Source organism: Gymnodraco acuticeps, unplaced genomic scaffold (genome assembly GCF_902827175.1).
Source record: "Gymnodraco acuticeps unplaced genomic scaffold, fGymAcu1.1, whole genome shotgun sequence".
Lineage (NCBI taxonomy): Eukaryota > Metazoa > Chordata > Actinopteri > Perciformes > Bathydraconidae > Gymnodraco > Gymnodraco acuticeps.
In genome coordinates, this window is record NW_022990295.1 from 6,701,804 (window position 1) to 6,721,591 (window position 19,788).

At 41.3% G+C, this 19,788-nt stretch overlaps 1 protein-coding gene across 1 annotated transcript; it reads right to left on the reverse strand.

Annotated features, from left to right (window-relative positions):
* Positions 1 to 276: 276 nt before the first annotated feature.
* Positions 277 to 19,314, reverse strand: ubr1 (ubiquitin protein ligase E3 component n-recognin 1). Its single transcript, XM_034222250.1, has 47 exons — positions 19,072 to 19,314; positions 17,225 to 17,484; positions 15,476 to 15,554; positions 14,918 to 15,028; positions 13,681 to 13,808; positions 13,453 to 13,591; positions 13,274 to 13,336; positions 13,025 to 13,148; positions 12,652 to 12,759; positions 12,469 to 12,557; positions 12,267 to 12,365; positions 11,832 to 11,989; positions 11,647 to 11,746; positions 11,404 to 11,532; positions 11,072 to 11,252; positions 10,931 to 10,983; positions 10,674 to 10,784; positions 10,506 to 10,571; positions 10,298 to 10,399; positions 10,147 to 10,210; positions 9,936 to 10,060; positions 9,789 to 9,841; positions 9,595 to 9,697; positions 9,459 to 9,507; positions 9,188 to 9,342; positions 8,986 to 9,085; positions 8,758 to 8,861; positions 8,564 to 8,644; positions 7,955 to 8,136; positions 7,633 to 7,841; positions 7,441 to 7,540; positions 7,169 to 7,321; positions 6,980 to 7,080; positions 6,508 to 6,607; positions 6,275 to 6,423; positions 6,133 to 6,188; positions 5,948 to 6,044; positions 5,714 to 5,781; positions 5,370 to 5,517; positions 5,179 to 5,263; positions 3,029 to 3,165; positions 2,840 to 2,948; positions 2,707 to 2,763; positions 2,540 to 2,617; positions 2,275 to 2,445; positions 2,070 to 2,171; positions 277 to 1,587 (listed from the first exon to the last, which is right to left on the reverse strand). Exons 1-47 carry the CDS (start codon positions 19,114 to 19,116, stop codon positions 1,446 to 1,448), a joined length of 5,223 nt encoding a protein of 1,740 aa, XP_034078141.1. The 5' UTR covers positions 19,117 to 19,314; the 3' UTR covers positions 277 to 1,445.
* Positions 19,315 to 19,788: the final 474 nt, after the last annotated feature.

Genomic DNA, 19,788 nt, shown 5'->3' on the forward strand with positions numbered 1-19,788 from the left:
GGCAGATCAGTAGCCAAATTAAAGCTTTAACATTTGGTGAAGCTAAACGACTTGTAGGTTGCTAAATTAAAGTTGGGGGTTACCTTTAAGCAATCTTGATTTTGCCTCATCGGGCTCTCACTTGATGGATGATGCAGTATTGATAGTGGAAAAAGATAATTAATTTATTCTATGGTGTGTTACAAGAAGGTTTGTATTCCATTTCATTCAATCTTATCGCATAACACTTTAGATTTTATACACACTCGGATTGATTCAGGGCACAGAAGCAGATAATCAGTATATAGGCCAATGTCTTTATTTCCACAGCCTGGAAGTCATGTAGGTCTGTCAAACAACACAGAGGACATTTATATTCACACATTTCCTGAAAGGCTGAATGATGGATGAGTAACTGAAAATAAAAGATATTTTCTTATATTGTGTTCAATATAAAGTACATTTCTTTCCTAAAAAGAAAATATTTTAACTTAATTTCCATTTGTATAAATTGGATTACCACTACGTGGAGAATTGTAACAAGCAATGGTCCCCTCTATACGTTTCATCTTAACAAATGTACACTGGATATCAGATCATTATAATAAGAACCACTTTGGCCTAAACCTTTTTTTTTGTATTTATAAAAGGGCATTTTATAATACCATATATGGTAGGGAGGGTTTTATATTATTCGCTCACCAATTCTTAGGGTCAGCGAGGAAATGTGGCTGAAATATTCAGAAAAGTGTCTGTTTATCATTCAATGCATCTCTTTTTCAGGAAACATGTGGGATCGTCACTGTATCCTTCAGAATACTGGATTTGTTTAAATACAACTTGAATAAAATGTATATTCTTTATTCCTTACATATGCTCCTATTTGCGAGTAAAGGTGACGTTAGGATGTGGCTTCATCATATCACTGTCTACATAATGAATGGGCAAAAGCAAAAATGTGTGATGTCTCTAAACGCGCCTGATTTCCAAACAAATGTACCTTTTTAAACAGCATTATATAACTCATGACAAATCATAGTGACTAACACCAAAAGAGAATGCAGAAAATTCACAGCATTACTGAGGGAAGTCAAATATATAAATGGATAACTGAAACATGTTGGTGTTTGTCTTTATTTGAAGGAGCCTCTTGCAAATAACATTACTCTGGGAGAAACTCACTGTCACAGCAGACAATCAAATTAAAACAAGGCGACTTGGGTTTACTTATTATTCATCTCGCTCCACTATTCTTCCTCCGACCATCCCACCTCTCTATACTCCAGCAGGGGTTTCATCAGGGAGGGGGTGGCTGCTCAGACCTCCTTTGATTGTAGGAGGTTTCTATATGTGTGTGCATGCGTGTGTGTGTGTGTGTATGTGTGTTTGTGCCCTAGGAGCACCGGAGCAGGGTGTGCTCTATGGCTGTGCTCTTTACTTCCCGGCCACCACATCTGGAGCAATCATCACAACATCTGCCACTCAAAGGCAAACATAACATTGACCACCTCCAGGCTGCGGGCGATTTCTTCCAGGATGCAGTGCTGCTGCCACAGCTGGTTCAGCTTCCTGTAGCGCTCTGGGCAAAGGTGCAGTGGATTGCCCCTTCTAGAAATGAAAAGACAGGGAGGGATTTATTGAAGGGATTGTCAACGAAACACACAAAACATTTGATACAACAATGGTATATTGTAACAAGCTTCTACTGAAGCAGTAATACTAAATGATATCATTCGTATTTTGTTAAATTCAAAGGATTGTTAATATGATGTTTAAAAGGTGCGATATAATCTTGCTCCCAATACGGAAATCCAAATCCTTTTGGTCTATTACCGACCAATTTTAAACGGGGACAAATGGTGTCACCGATGTGAAGCAACAGTCTCAGATAATATTATCTGAACACAATGGGTGTCCCAGCTGCAGTTCTGAATAAAAAGCAGCTGTAACACTTAATGCCTGCAGGTGGTGGAGGTGTTTAAACTTGCAGCAGCTATTACAATACTGACTTGCCAGTAGGAGGCCATAACAACACTTGTAAGCAGAAGTTATAACAGTATAGCACCTGGACAAAAAGCTGTGATTCTTACCCAAGGTGAGGATCAGTCTCCCCATAATCATCCAGGTAAGGAGCAGGGTAAGTGCTTCCTCGAGTCTTACTGGCCATCAGTACAATTTCACACTCTCTTATCCTGTCAACATCAAATCAGAATTCATATTCAGCACATTTCAAGCAGGAAAGCATGCAATTCATTTTTAAAAAAGCAGATACAAATCCTGTTTTAGTTGACCCACCTAAGGAACATGCCCACTCCGGCTCCACAGGTAGCAGCGTGGGCGGTGCAGGCCCCCACATCCTCTCCATCCAGCTGGCTGAGGCAGCAGGAGCTCTGAGAGCACAGCATGGCCCCGCAGAACAGGCACAGGGTCGGGTGCTTCCTGTCATCGTCTGTGGACTTGGGGCACCTGAGGACGGAGTACAGAGGAGACAGGCTGAACATCTCGGACAGACTTTACAGCACAACGTTGTGACGGAAAGGCCAGTTCAATTCCAACTTACTGAAAATGGCATGCTTGATTGAGGAGAGCACTGTAATCCTCAGGAAGATCAATCAGACGATTCCTTCTTCTGGGGTATCTGGGGAAAGAGTTTATTCATTGTTTTACGAGATTATGTTTTATTACAAAATAAAAGTGGGACTAAAGGAAACAAAGGCTTAAGCCTACCTGACGCTCTGGATTTTGCCTCTCAGGGCTTTGGTAACAGCTGGGTTCCCGCACCACCTAAGGAATCAAAAACATTGTCATACAAACTCTCGGATAAATATGAACATATCTTTGCCTCATGTTCATCACCTACCTCTGCAGCAGTGGAGTAACGGGGTCTCTGTGTTCCTGGAAGAGCTGGAAAACATTGGAGGGAAGTGCCAAGTAGCTGCATAGTGCCTCCATCTGTCCTTGAGAGGTAACTGCAAAGAGCCAAAACGTGAGCTTGATTTCCTCGAATCACCATATACATTTAGTTGTAGTCGTATATTCCTTCACCTACCTGCAGTACTAGAAAGCTCCTCTGGAGGATTGACTCCTGTAAGGCAATTGAAAAAGAGAGCAGCACAGCGCAGGAAAGGTTCCATTCCTCTCTTTACTCTTTCTGCCACAGAGCTGCCGGACACATCTGAATTCAGCCTGATGAGCAAAACCAAGAGGAATCAGTCAAACAAGCTGAAGGAAGTCCACATTAATGTGTACGTCTCTGAACATGCAGCATAAAAAGGGCCATGACACCAGCGAACAAGGAGCGATGATTGCCTCGACTGAGAGGTTGTTTGTTTAATGTTTTCATTAAAGGTCTGATATGAAAGGTTCAAAATAACAATGTTCTCCCTATTGCAGGGTACTGGGACGCTCAAACATTGCTTACAAAATAATATAAGGGTGGTAGCACTGCGCACATCAAACACATAAAGAACACATTTGCCACAAAGAAGGTAACAATAGCAGAAGCTCAGTTTTAGCATCAGCATCTGAGAGGGTAATGTAACAAAGTAGAAGAAACTCTAAGGTTGTGAAACATCACTGCTGAGAATTACATCCATACACACTGTGGAGGACTGATCCCATAATAACTCCAAAACTATTAGGAACAGCTAAATAAATGGTATAAATGGTATATATATATATATATATATATATAAATAATCATGCAATACTTTTGGGTCACAAAACCAAAATGTATTTTTAAGTGTTTTAATCAAAGTATCACAACACATGACCTTTGCATTTCCTTAATATACATGTCTATTAGTTTTGAGCACAATATAATTGCATATCTACACGCTTGCTGTTTCTAGTTGTTAATGGTTGTGCAGCAAGTTGCTGTATAAGCGAATGGGCTTTAAAATAGAAATTGTTTTGCTTATTATTAGGGCCGGGACTCGATTAAAAAAATTAATCTAATTAATTAGAGGCTTTGTAATTAATTAATCGAAATTAAATCGCATTTTTAATCACATATAAATATTTGACCTGAGAACAGTGAGAAGCAATTTTTTTCACATGGATTTTAGTATACCATGAGGCGCATTCACACCGCAGTACTTTTCCCACAAAGGTTCATGAGAACTTAGTTCATGAGAACTCTTTGAACCTGGGGGAGGATTAGGCAAATGAAGCCGCTGACGTCACTTCTTCTTCTTCTGCTTTGGGTTTACTGGCAGGCCGCAAACCACTTCACGGCGTATACTGCCGCCCAAAGTCCCCGGCCGGAAGTCCCCGGAGTTGGGGACTGGCTTCAGTAGAAGCTGCTGGGAGTCCCAGCAGCTTCTACTGAAGCCTTCCGAGTAAATCGCCAGAACGCCGACACCTCCTCATCTCCACCGCTCCCATGTTTTATTTTGTGTTTTCATAAGTTAGTCTCTCTGCGTTTCTGCGCTGGGATAATGCTAATGCTAATAATGCTAATGCGAGGATAATAAAATGGCGGCTTCACAAAACTTTTTGGGAGTTTTACGGGGCGTGGTTTGCAATCCGCCCAGCCAATCAGAAATATAGCTATTTTCTCACAAGAGAGCCGTACCCGTGGGGGTAAAAAGGGGGTAAAAAGGTTCTCATGAACTAATTTTAGTACCGGCTCTTTTTGGTGTGAACGCGATAAAAGAGGCTAACTTCCACGCTAGCTGCTATATGTTTTTGCATTGAGGTGATACTTGAGGCTTGATGTGCTGCGGTGATATGCGAATTCCTTTTTGCATAATTTGCACACAACCGTGCTCTTATCGACGCTTCCATCCGTCCGTTTTTTAAAACAACATTTCCCACTGTTGTTCACTGTGGTTTGTTGTTGTCTGAAGTCATGAACGTTAGTTGGTGCTCCAGTATAATCGGTACGCCTGAAACTCATCCAGTGAGAAACGTTCCGCGGTGCAAAAATAAGTGCGATTAAAATGCGTTAATTTTTTTAACGCGTTAATTTTTGTGTAATTAATTAATCTTAATTAACGCGTTAAAGTCCCGGCCCTACTTATTATTCAGTAGAGTGTACCTCAATAACCTTTAGTTACCACTATACTTATAAAAGGATAACCAAGATATACAAACGACAAGTAGTTCACAGATCTGATCCTCCTTTCTAGTTTTTATCATGTACAAATGTTAAATCAAAAAAACATGTGCTCATGTTTTTGTCAGAAACCCTTGTACCTGTCGGTGTGATGTGACACTGCAGCGTACAGCTCTGCTGCAGCCCTCGTCTCCTCTGTTTCCTCTCCAGCTACTGCAGGGAAATCTAGGTAGAAATGCCACCATTATTTATTCATCTGTGATATTAAACAGCATTCTGAGGTAGTAGGGTAAAACACAACATACATAACGTATGGTTATGCTGTCTGTACCTGTGGAGGACAGGAGGACCTGCAGCATGTGAGCCATGGTGACCATGTGCAGGATGTGCAGGTGGTTGTAGGCGGAGCTGACGGCTGACGGCTGTAGGTCTACAGCCTCCTCCTGATACAGTGAGGGTATAGACAACACCAAGCCCACCTGACAAAACACACAAGGACACACACACAATAAACAAAGATGTTAATACATGCAAGGAGAAACAAAAATAAAGTTATATTAAAATAAACTCAGAAATGACGAGTAGAAATGTTAAATACATTTAAAAAATGAAATCAATGATGCCGATCGAAACTGTTTGAGGATCCACTGGACCCCCGTTTCAGGTGAAACCTACCAGAAGATGGAAGAAGTCGACCTCCAGGATAGAAGGCGTGTTCTTTCTGCCTATGACCGGTAGCAAGACTGTGGGAAAAGTCACAGTTAAGACCACAGTGTAAATGGACAGCAAGAAAAAGTAGCACATACTAAATTACATAAAGGAAGAACACAGTATGCTTTATATAGAAAAGGGCAATAATAATAATATAATAATTACATTTTGTTAAATACATTTTAAATGTCCACATACCCCCCAACATGTCGTTGAAGTGCCTTTGAATGACAGCCTGGGAGCTCTTTAGTCTCTGAGCTGCTGAAAACTGAACAATCGCCTTCAGACCTGCAAGCTGAAATAGAGAAGCATTTAAAAACTGATGTCTGACCAAGTCCTAACATTATACATATCATGCTTTATGTAGTCAAATGGCAGCCAACCTGTCTGTTCTGCAAGGACCCAAAGAGTGGCTTGCCCTCTTCCTGCAATATGTTTTCTGTGAAGACAAAACATATTTTGAGAATTGCAAAAACTTAAAAAGGGGGCAGATAGACAGAAATTGTATTATAACTATTACTGTACCTATGGCCTGTATAGTGAAGGCACATGTGTTCCAAGCCATAAGGGGCACACGTGGGCACAGCTCGTTGGGTCCCGTCTGCAGACCCACCCTGTGAACCGTGGTGGCGCAGACAACCAGCATCTCCACTATGCTGTCGGAGAACTTCCTCCTAAAAACCACCAGCAGCAGAGAGTTCAAGCTGCTGCTCTATAGGACACAAAGACACTCAGAGGGCGCTGACAGGTTCACTCACGGTTCTTGTACTCCGTAGCTCAGAATGGATCTGAAGTCTGGCTGACTCTCCCCACACAGCCCCGTGTCCGCATCAACACTGCTGGCCTGTGTGTTGCATTCTGCACCAGAGAGAAATCATCAGTGTCTCGTGTAGCACATGGCAACAAATAGGTATAACGGAACTTAGTAGATATTGAAGCAGAGGAGATGATATATAAAAGGTAGTCATTTATCAACCTCCATATTCTCCATAGTCAGCATGCACCTGTTTTCCGTTTGTGACGGTACGTGCGAAATAAAACTTCTGCAGCTGCTTGTCCTCCACCCTCTAAAGCTTACTTTGGCTTTTCTTATGACGCAACTGCAGTGCTGAGTTTACATTAATGGCATACTGCTAGTGACTAACCCTAACCCTCCAACACATTCATATGTGTTAGAGGGTTAGTGCCATTGTCCTATATAGTCATTGTATGTGGATTATGTCTTCTTACCATTATCCTGAGCAACAGACTTGAGTCCTTTAATCCTGGCAGAGAGGATCTGGATCCAGCGAGGCAGGGTCAAATGCTGTCCAATTATCTCTGCATTTTCACTGCACACAGGAAATAAATATTCATTAAACATTCGTACAGGTATCAATCGATTAAAAGATTGGCCTGAAGAAGCCGAGCTGGACTTACTAGTTAAATGTTAGTGTTTCAAACGGGATGAGAGGGACCACAGTGTTGCACAGAGATTTGCACAGGGGACACAAGTACTCCCCGTTCTCCAGGTCGATGATCAGCTCAGCATGAAGCCGGTTCCTGGTCATGTTCTGAACTGCCTCAAAATATCTGAAAAATATAGAAATAGCAACCTAATGGCAAATGGAGTCTTCAAGTGGATCACACAGATACATTATCATCAAATGTGTTCTTTATAGTTTAGTTTTAAAATGTATACAATGACTTACTTCTGCCAACATGTGGCATGCATGACGTGTCCACAGCTGCCCGTGTGGGTCCCAACTGCCAGTTCAGGAGGCATGAAGAGGGGATATGATGCCCCTGTCCCTTCAAGGGATACATACAAAAGCACACATTAGTTCAAGATTTCTTCCAATCAAATTACAGTTAACAATGAAATGAAACAAATGGAGACTGACCATCTGCTCTGTTGGCCGGTATCTTTCCTCTGCACTGTGTCAGCACTGTGGACCTCTGGACACACGCAGTCAGTACCATGGCTGGGGCCTGGGCCACCACTTCCTGTTCCTCCTGGCACAGGATGCAGGTGAGCACCTCCCTCTCGGCCGGGGAGCAGCCTCGTAGGGGCCCCACCGCGACACACAGCTCCCTGTGCTCCATGGCGCAGCTAGAGGAGTCAACATAACCCCAACGAGAATTAGCCAAATCTATTTGTTTTAGATGTTGATCTCAAGCAAGCTACACACAGCCATTGATTTGTTTTTCCATGTTGCTCCTCACTTCTCAGGAGTTGTCACAGGCTCTCCCTGTGTCCCGCTCTCTGGCATGTTTTCATACAGCATCTTGTTTGACTCTATGAAGTTTTTCTGCATCGCGGACATCTGAGCCATAATCTTCTGCCGGTGGAGTTTGGCTGCTTCGGCCTTTCTTTTGCGCTCAGCTTTCTCTTTGTCCTGAGCACTCTGGAATAATAACAAACCGATTCAAATCTCCAGAAACTAAAAAGATACACAATGCAATCAACTTTTTGTTATTTCATACAATTTCATGAGTGAGAGCTATCATTGTGAGCGGTAACTTAAACTTAGGTCTCATTGGTAAACCAAATGAATATTGAACTGTCAGTGTAATGCTGTAAGACTAAGGAGGTACTGACATGAAGACCGTGCGGCTCTGAGCAGCACAAGATGCCTGTTAGTCTTGATCTTTTATAATTCTATTTTTTAAGATTCTTAAATGACTGACCACGATGGGAGAAGTACAGTTTTATGTTGGGTAACAATGACATTAAGCTTTCTTGAATACTCACTCTAGCACAAGAAAACGTTATCTTGAGCCAACAGGACCAGTAAATGCAAATGTCTTTATCGTTATGCAAGGTTCTTTTACCTCCTCTGGCTTGCTGGTATCCATGCTCATGGAGGCAGATGGACTGGACTTCTCTCTAAGGCACTTGACAATCTCAAACATCTAGTAGAAAAATATAAAACATTGTTAATTGAAGAAAAATTGAATGTTGAAGAGAAATGCATGAATGTACAAAAATGATAATAACTGTTATGCAATAATAATAATATGTATACCTGTAGTACCCATTTGACCATGTCTTTTTGGGCTTCGAGGGAAGGAACAGCCTTGATCTTGGACAGCAAGAGAAACACTGACTTCCCATGTTCTGAACCGATTCCTGGAAAACCAGAAGAGACATTTATATTACCACAGAATATCCAAAACTAAACCGATTTATAGATTTGAGAAATCTGATTGATAGTAAGGGAGTGCTGAAAACAAAATAATTAGTTGTCACTTACTGCGGGCCTTGAGGCTGAAATCAAAAGTCACCTCCTCATCAGTGCTCTCTTCAAGCTGTGATTTCTCTTCAAGCAATGCCTGGCCTATCAAGTGCAGGGCCTGTGTGGTAAACGCATGCATTTAGTTACTGCAAGTGGTTTTAGTAATAAAAAGCAAAAGCCGGAGCAAGGTAGACTAGAAAGAAACTGATGTGATGTGTACCCTCTGGATCATGGCTTCTGTCCAATGGGTGGCCCGGTCCTCTGCAGCTCTCTGCAGGACACGCCTCAGGACGTGGATGATAATGTCGCAGGAGAGCAGCCGCACTACGCTGGAGAAAGCTGGGCAGAAGGGGGGGGGCATCGGAGGACGCAGAGCTGGGAACAAAGACAAACAGAAGGAATGTTGGCGGAGCTGCTTCATTAGCAAGGAGAACATATTGTTACATCTTAGAGGTATACAGAACAGTGTGCAGAGGAAATACATGAATAACCTTTGTCATTGCCCTCGTGAGTCCTCCTCTTCTTCTGAGACTCTTCAGCCTGCAAACAGTAAAGGAGACAAATGAAATAAGGGATATTCACTGAAGTTCAAATGTTATGTAAAACTGGAGTTAAAACACGGTGTACCTTGCTATGCTGTGATCTTGAGTAGTGGTAGAAGAAAGGATTGAATTCTACCAGAAGCTCTTTTTTTACTCCATACAATCCATGCCCTGAAACTCCGGGTTTTCTAAAGAGAGAAGCAGAATAGACTGATTTAAACCAACTCCGAAGTTACCATTAACTAATAACCCACTAGCTATTTTACGGTCTTTACGTACTTGAAGGTGGCAACTTTGGTAATTACAGACTCCAGGCCGGTTTCGTGGCTCTCCTACAAAAGAAGAAATGTTTAACGTGTTCTCCAAGGATTATTCAATCGTAAAACAAAACATGTAACTATAATTTAGCCAGCATGTGGTTCTTACGTTCTCTGGCAGACCTTTGACCAGGCTACTGTGAGCCATGGGCTCAATGCACAGCAGGTGGATAACCTCCCTCATCGTCACGTCCTCTTTGGTCACCTCACTGACACCGGGGACATATCGCTCACCTGAACCACAACACTGGTCAGATACTGCAGTTTGGTTCATATCCAACTAACTATCTTCCCATGATTAGCAGAATGTGACAGTGTACCTGTGATGACGATAAGGAGGTACAGCATCTCCTCTGTCAGGCGGTTCCACTGTATCAGCTCATCCTGAAAATGGTGTTGCATTACATAAGTAGAGCATTTTGTGGCGCAACATTTTATTTTCTTCTGAGTGGTTAATAGTTTGGTGCTTACCTGGTCTTTGCTTGAACAACTTCCATTGAAATAATCAAAGAGCTCGAATCTCAACAAGACCAGCATGAGGAAGTGGTTGGGGTCCATTTTGGAAGCAGCAATCTGTTTGAACATTTTAAGAGAAGGTCATATATCAACACATGTATAAAAAAGGTGAAGAGTAAGAGCAGATATGGGAAGATATTCTCAATGTATGATGGCCGCCAACCTGTAGCATGAGAATGTCCTTATCGTACATCTCGTCCCTGCATTTGACATCCTGATAGTAGTAGACCTGATCATGTGAAACAACACTTAATTGACTTGAAATGTGTTTATTTAGTTAATAATAAAGAGAAAAAAAAGATGCGTTGAGCCGCAAAGAGGTGTGTTATACCTGGCTGACCAATGAGAGCCCGTTTCTCCGCCACATTTCAGCAGAGACCTGAGCAGCCAGCACCACACAGCGCAGAGGATGCTCCACCAGCTGGGTGCGGTCAAAGCCCTCCTGCAACAGATGGAGGAAAACCTTAACTCTCTAATACCAGCGGTGGACGTTAAGATGTTTATTCAATAAAGACAACAACACAGCCCACACTGAACACTGAATCAGGCTGCTAACTAAGCATTTCAATATGGTTTGAAGACACTTACAAGATTATCCAGACGATCAACTGCCCCTGCTCTGCACATTAGTACATACAGACCTAGGGATTAAAATACACGGAACAGTAAGTTCACTGTAAAAGAAAAATACCAAAAGAATATACAAGTGTCTGAAATAAATGATCCTACCAGCTAGTAGCCTGGAGACGGGCAGGTGTATGCTGACAGGCTCTTGGGACACTTTGTATGGATGAACATGGATGATGTGTTTGCACATGTAGTAGTCGGTGGCCTCTCTATGGAAGGGCTGGTTATTGCACTGCATCAGGACACTGTGGCACTCTTTGAATGCAACCATCAATATCTCCTCCTAGGGGGACAAACAGGCAGTAATTGACCAAAGCAATGACATCCTCTCTTCTTTACTTCTGCCTATTCTAAGTGAACAGACAGTGAGGGGGTGACGCTCCCTAAGTCTGTCGATAACTTTGATTTGAGGGACAAATTGCATGACAACTCACATCAGAGGAACACCAGTCCTGAAACATAGCAAGAATGTGGCGAAGCTGGATCTGAAGAGAAAAGCCAGCCTCCCATTCTGGCTCTACCGCAATGTGTTGACCAAACTGGCGCTTCACCTCCTCCATACCCTGAAAACGAAAGTAAAAGAAGGTATCAAATATCTGGTTTCTCAAGTTTCTGTAAGCTAATTGCCCTGCTATTGCACAGTATCAAGAATGAATCAGAGTTGAGATCATTATTACCTGCATGCATTTGAGAAGCCCAAGAAAGACTTTGAATCCCTCCATGAACTCTGTCCGCAGCTCTTCAGTCCATACTGGGGGTTTACTGATCAGGATGTACCTGGGAGACACAAGTTCCATATTAGATAAAGAACCAAAACAAGTTAGAAACTGAGAGTAGTTCAAGTTGTTTCCTGTTTAATGACCTGAGGTCGTGGAAGATGACCTGAATGCGTGAGAATTTGTCAGAGTTGTAGCCGAGGAAGAAGAAGCGATTGTTGTCATCCAGATGTTCACGCAGCAAATCCATGACGGTACCAACTATCACTTTAATGACATTGCCCACTTCGATGAGCTGTCTGGCCTAAAAGAGGAACAGGCGCGTGAGAAAAGACATGGATGTTAAGTCACAGATTTAAAGACAAATAACATTTACCCCATTATAGCCCCTTTTACACTGGAAAATCCACATTAATTGACATCTGGCTTTTGCCTCCAGTGGAAAAGTTTACAACCGGCATATATCCCAGGGACACATTTATTCTGCATTAAAAAAACTGAATATTTGCAATAATTGTCTGCAGGAAATAGGTTTATAACACAATATCTACATTAATGCCCGAACAAAAAACCACACTCACCAGTGTGGGTACAGTGAATATTTGAACAGACAAAGCAGTGATGGATATGCTCCTCTCATGGTCATCTACTATAAAGTCCCTTTGCAGCTGCTTGTAGTGCTGAGAAGACAAAGTAGAGGTATTAATTGTACATGTACAAAACATGTATTAATTTAGGCAGGTTATAGAATTGAAAAAAAGCAAACAATAATATTTGTTTTACCTTTGTGAATTCAATTGCAAAAAGCCTCTTGAACTCCGTCTCCATTAGCATGCTACAGAAAATCAGTTCGTGGACGATCTTGCGTGCACCTTGAGGAAATAGGAAAAAAACCTTCATGTTAGTCTCAAATGGAACCGAGTTGAGGATAAGCTTGTACTGAAGATCAAGCTCAGATTCACTTGCCTTTGTACATCTTGCCGTCGTGCAGCATGAGTTTGCTGATGAGGCAAGGCTGGTCCCCGTCTGGATTGGTTTCTAGTGCCACCTGACAGAAAGCCTGCCTGAAGCCCACTGCACAAACACAAAGGTTCCCAATCACATGACATGCAACTGGGCAGGGACAACTGAGGACTAACTATAACCAAAATGAACATCTTCTGCAGCAGTGAGACTTGTTTGATTCTATTGACTGAGGGTATTTTCTGGACGCAATTTGACGCTAAAAGTTCAAATCATACACACATTTTGCAGCTTTCTTTAGACAATGCTACCCATCAAAAGTGAGAAATCAATAAATGAAACTTTTAAGACTGTTGTGCAGGTATGGGAACAATACCTGAGTAACCGATGATCTTTTGGAACCAGGGGCCGAGGCGCAGAACAAAAGTTTGATGAGCCATAACTGCTGAGTGAAGGATCTCTACACGTAGTGGCTGCTGGGAAATGTGCTCCGAGTTGGACTGAAAAACAGCAGAGAAAGATTTAGAATGTGCTTAAAAATGCAAAACTGGACAATAAAGATTTCAGATTCAAGACTTGTTGTGATATAAAATGTCTTGCATGAAAGTCAGAGGCTGGTGGTTACCCTGATGAGATCTTTTGCTTGTTGGCAGGAACGAAGGGTTCCTCTCTTTACTGCCCGCCGACCCTGCAACAGTTATCAAATATTACATTTTCTGCAGTAGATATGATGTGTTAAGATTTAAGTCGTCTCCCTTAGAATTTACAGTATTGTTAAGGAAGAGTTATGAAAACAAAAAATACCTCCTTGTCAATAAGTGCTGTGTGTGTCTGCGCTTCAGCCTGATCACAGTTAACAGAGCGCTGCAGGGTGTAGATCACATGGTCGTACGAGTGGTGCTCATCATTGTACAGTACACAGTAGTATGCATTGTCTTTTGCCCTGCACAGAAGGAGAAATACACTGTCAAAGTAAAGTTGTGTGCTTTGCTTGTGAATTGATGTATTTGCATGTGATTAGACAGGCCATACCGGGGCTGGAGCTCGGCTGAGAGGTCGTGGCTCTCCTCCCACACCAAGAAATCTGTGACGTAGTGCAGTAGTATCCGAAACAGCCTTTCAGCACGCTCGTATAACTCAGGCTCCACTCCACACTCATCCTGCACAAAATGAGACACAGGATTATTTAAGCACACCAATAACATTTCAAGAGTTGTCTTGCTCCAAAACTATCAAAGTAGAAACACTGTCTCATACTAGGGAGAAACATTTCTTTTCTGACAACTAAGTGTCATTTGTTAGAGACGTCAATGATTTCATAAAGTGAAAGTATTCCATGATTAAAACTGAAAAATAGAAATAATTAACTTTCCAAAAACACGAGCTACTCTGAAATGGATAACGTTTCTGACCTTCTATAATTCCCTATTTTCTTTGGCACAAGCACTGACGCTCCAATATGACATGGAGTCGGCCTATATCTTTTTCTTAATAAGAGCTAACAGGCAGCCGCCAAAGTGGAGTTCAAATAAAATCCCCTGAGTAACATTCCACATAGCGACGAAGTATTTCATACAAATGTCTGACATTTAACACACAAACCAAACAAACATACTGTGTGTCTGTGTGTTTACACCGGTCCCTACGTCACACTACTGTGTGAGAACAAGCACTGGAATCTACCACAATCTAAACAAAAAGAGGTGTGAAGCAGCATGATGGGTTTTCATGTTCAGCATGGAGATGTGTTCATGGCCATGTGATGCGTCACTTCTTGTTAAGCACAGGTTCAGATCTAGTGTAAAATAACACACACCGCAGCCTGGTGGACTGGTGCCAGTAATGTCTTTGTTAATAGGAGCACCTGCTGTTTACGGAAACAGGCGCACAGCCGTCAAGCTGCACGTCTGCTCAGAGCTCCCGAGTAGGATCTTATCAGAGAAAAGCCCAAACACATCAGCAAAGAAGGGCCTGCTGCACAGGGCAATCAATCATCAATATGTTTCCAAGCAGCAGTCGGGTAGGAGAGGCTGTAAACTGATTACACGCACAGTCCAGCACCAACAAATGTTTTCCTCCAGCTTCTCAGCACTCAAACACCCGCCTAATCTTTTAACCTAGTTATACATGTTCCCAGTCGGTGCAGGTCAACAATGTGCTTTTTCTTTCTCATTTCCGGAGCCAAACTCACAGCCAAGAGAGCAGTGACACAGAATGGGACAAGTACGCCCCTCCCACATCCCTCTTTCCGCTCTCTTATGTAACTCACCGTTACCATGGCAGTGTCTGCTCCTGGGTCGTGTTTGGAGCAACAGGGGCCAATCTTCCAGGCTTCTACATCCCCACAATCACAGAAGCCCCCTCCTGATGACGCGTGCATCTGGAAAGAAGTGTACATGCTGTATATCACTATGGGAGAGTAGTGGATACACTGAGCCGAAATAAAGTAGTTTAACTGCTGTAGCTGTGGGGATGCATTATTATTTAAAACTGAGTTAGAACATGAAAGACCAAATATCAGTCCTATATTGATTTGAAATCCATTAATCAGACATTTTGTTGCATATGGACTTGGGTTTTGTTCCAAAGACTTTAAGGATGCTTTAGTATGCGACTAAAGCATCCTATAGTACATACATAGTATACATACATAGTAACTTCGACTATGCGTTAGCCTAAAAAGAAATGTCATAACATAAATACAACAATCAGGGATTTTCTTTCATTGTCTTTATCCAAGGGGGGAAAAGCTTACTGCGATCAATCAAAAAAAAATTATACAATTGTCCATTTAGAATTCATAGAAAATGTAAACATTGACCCCAACCTTGTAACGATGGGTTTTGTGCACGCTATCCTGGAAGCAGTCCATGCACAGGACACAAGTGGGATCTATTGCACAATCCCTGAAATGTGAAGAGGATTTGTTATTTAAATGTGTATTATCAGAGGCTGAATGTTGTCATAGTTACTGTCCAAACTGAACTGGATGAAGACCTTTCCTGCATTAACCCATCCTGTTTCTTCAATGTCAACATTTCAAGAGAAAACTTGATGAGCACATGCACTTTACTTTAGTTCTGTTGAGACCGAATGATTGTCATTGGCTTAATGTCATATTTATTATAGTATCAGAGGATATGATTCATAAAATAACAAACAGACTTTAGTCTCATTGTATACTCAGGTACCAGCTTTCAATATCTGTGTGTGCTTATGACAGTTGAGTTTTTTAAAGAAACGCCTAGAAAACTGCACAAAACCTCCTCTTTTTTTAACCTGAGTTATTGTCTCTTGTCATTGTTAAATTGACTTATTACCAGGTATTTTTGTAGTTGAAAGCTATTCGGTGTGTTAAAAGTGTTGCCCTCTGGTTTATACTAAGACATCCAACTTTTTATGACACCTTGATAAGGAAATTGAGGAAGAACTGCCACAAAGAAATGAGTCCACTCACAAACTGCGACATACTGAAACCTGCATCTACTAATTAACTATTTATCTTTAACACTTAGCCTAAATACTGTGAGGTTGCCGTGTGATAAGATCATTGCTGAACTAAAACCTAATGAGGCCAAACTGTTCCTTACAGTTCTATTTAATGATGACAAATAGAGAACCGCAGTGACGCATCCTAAAACCCGGATGTAAACTCCTTCCGGTTCCTTCGTCGAAAAAGCAATGCAATTTCTCCATAGGATTTTGGAAAATAGCTGGAAATAAGGTCTGTGGTTGACATACATTTAAGAGACGGTTCACGTTTTGTTCAGTCGGATAATATCCACATGTCTACCCTACTTTTATAATTTTCTAAGCATAAATCTAGTCGCAAGAAGCAAAATGCTAACGTTATGCTATAAAGGAACTACAGCAGGGTCGCTGCTTCAACGTCACGCCGATTTAAGATCCATATTCAAAAATACAGATTGTAAATGGTACAAGTTGAAGTGTTTGTTTGAACAGTTTGCAGGAGGCAGGTACTTGCTTTCAAGCAGAACAGGGCAAACAAACTTAGCGGGAGTGTTTACGTGTTCGGTGTAATGACGTAAAACGTATTCGACAACTTCTGTGGTCCTATTCAGCCACATGTTAACAACCATCGTTTTTCAGACTCGTAAACTCTTCAAAAATCACCAGCGGGGTCACTGCTGATGTATTTAATGTTGTAGAACAAAACGTGATCTGTCTCTTCAATGTGTGTCAACCACAGACCTTATTTCGAGCTATTTTCCAAAATCCTATGATAAATTGCTTTGCTTTTTGTGGAAGGAACCGGACGTGGTAAAAATGCTAACTTACTTCCGGGTTTTAGGGTCTCCAGGTAGGTTTATTGCTCTCTTTGAACTCCATGGCTTTATACCTCATCTTGTAATCTAGATTCCAATAGGGCTGAGCAATGTGCAAATACTTTTTACTTTTAATTTATTCATCCCTAAAAACAACCAAAACTATAAGATTTGTTGTAGATGTTGACGTCTTCCAGTACTTTTAATTACAAGCTAATTGAATCACAACTACAATTATTGTTGCCATGACAATTTTCTTTTCAATTTGTTTTTCAGATATGTTTTCAGACCTGCAGGAGTAGACAGTCTCTCCCTCTTTAAAAACACGTCCGCAGAGTTGAGAGGAGGTGCTGCCCTGCTTGAGCTTCTCCAGACCCTCCTGAGGATCCTCCCCAAACAGGAAGCACTCCAGAGGGTAGAGGAGTCGGCTCTGCATGAGCTCCTCTTCCTCCTGAGGGGTGGACTCCTTCTTCAGGCAGAAGATCTGTGGCACCTGCTCCTTCAGGTAGCGGAACAGCTCCGCCCTGCTGTCTGCGGCCTCCAGCCATTGCTGCAAGACAACAGAGTTGGGCATGACTTGTTTCACAATGACTCACATCTGTCTCATCACCTGACTCAGAACCACATTTATAAAAGGTACAATTCTCTGATACATTATAACTTTAGCAATATACTATGTTTACTTATCAATTTAAACTTCACTTTTTTTGGATTAAAGTCATGTCATTCAAATTATGGAGATGTAAATGTTTGAAAAAAACACTATAGTAAGTTATTTGTTGACAACTGATGCCATCACGTTGTTTAGAGGTGGGGAAACGTCCACCACAAACAGAATGACATGAAATAGAAAAAGCTTACCTATGAAGACACATGGATCTCCATTAAATGTCTTACCAACTCATTAGTAACTTAAGTTATTACTAGTGAGGTATGAGTCACACTTTTTCTTGATGTCTGCCTAAATACAGAAGCTTTTTTTCACTGACATCTGTATTGACTGGCAGTTGAATAAAAAGCCCCATGAACACAAGGTCGTTTTTACCTTTGGAATTCATATAGATCTATGAAGCAATCATTATTAATATTGCTTGGATCTATATATTCATACATTATTGGGTAGAACAGAATAAAAAAAATAGTGTTGGTTTGTTTTATTTTACAGAAAATATCCAATCAGTGACTTGAATGTGCTCTGTAGTTAAATGAGTGTTTTGAGACCTAAATGAAGTGTGACTGGCAAATACATGGGTAAAACCAGTAGACATTTAACATACTTTTTAGGTAAGCATAAGCTTAAAACATCTAGTAGTTTAATAGGATATAGAGAGTATACAGTATTCACAGCTGAACATGATTTGGGACTGGATACCTTAATATAACCCAACATGTATTGCTCCAATTGTTATTTTTCAAATTTCAAACCCATCCTGTTGGCAGGTAATTGCTGTGTACATTACTGCACCCTGAACGTTGAGGTTCGAGTTGCAGTTAGTCATTTTTATATTTTATATCGTTGGTCCTGCCATGTGTACCTGCCACAAACCATGCCTGTCATTTTGGTGTAATGATTGCTGTAACCTACTCCATCAACTCACCCAAGTGTCGAACTGCTACAATCTTAATAAAATCAGATCCAAAAAGGCCAGTTTTACTGTCACATTGCAAAAATAAACGCATTGTATAAGATTTTATAAAAGGTTGCAAAAGTTTGGGTTTGAAAAACAGTCGGGGCAATGGTGTTTAAAATATATTAACTCATGAAAACTCGTTTGTAGCGCTGTAGCCACAATGCGCCCACCAAAATACCACAGGATGGAGATTAACACACTTATTTACGGATAACACTGCCATATTTTCACTCTCAGTAGTGTGTACTATATAGCACATACCGACCCATAAAACCAATAACTAACACGGGCTGTTGGTGAGCAGTAAATACTGCAGCCTCTGCAGACATTTTTACCATTTTAGGTAGCTAGCACAGTAGCTAACGAATGCTAACCACGCAATTAAATGGCTTTTAAATGCACGGTCAAAGTATTTTGTACAGAGAAACTAGCACATTATACCTCAGTGTGTTGCCCCTGAGCCTCAGTAACCACTGACAGCTATATTAGCTATTTGAATTTCATACCTTGCTGAGCTCCAGTCCGTCTAGGGATTTCTCACCCTCCGCCATATTCCATTTGCCGTAAAGGAGGTGGCGTCACTAGGAGACTCTTCCACTTGTAATCGTAACCTTTTTTGCGACGTTATTCAACAGTAATCACAATAGTCAGAACGATTACGATGTAGGTATTGACTTATAAATAACTGCGATAATCAAATATGGCACTTGTTTGGGACAACTGCCATTTCATTTATATGTGCCTCTGGTAAAAAGAAAAACATTTTGTAAACAAAAAATCCTGCTAGACCTCGCAGCGCCATCTGGTGGTAACAGTTCTCCATGCGTGATTTGACAAATATAATGAGTCCATTCTATAATGTTTTTTTGTCAAATTTTGATATATCATTGACAAAAATGTATTTAACAGAGACATTAGTCCATAAGCCTTCATAATGAATCGTATTTACATTGCTCTATTCCAAACAAAATCCGTCAATGGAGATTTGAATGTAGACGGGAACCAGGCCACTAGAAGGCGCTGGTCGAGATTGTCCCTTCTCTCCGTGGCATGATCTTGAGGTCAGAGTTGAATGTTTGACAGAAAGCTAAATATGGATTCCATATTCACGAGAAAGTAAGTTAAAACATTTAACTTTACTTATCAAGCCACGAATAATTCGTGTCGTTTATTTGGAAAGCTTTGTGCCTTCTAGCGGCGGTTCGTAACCCGGACCTATCTGG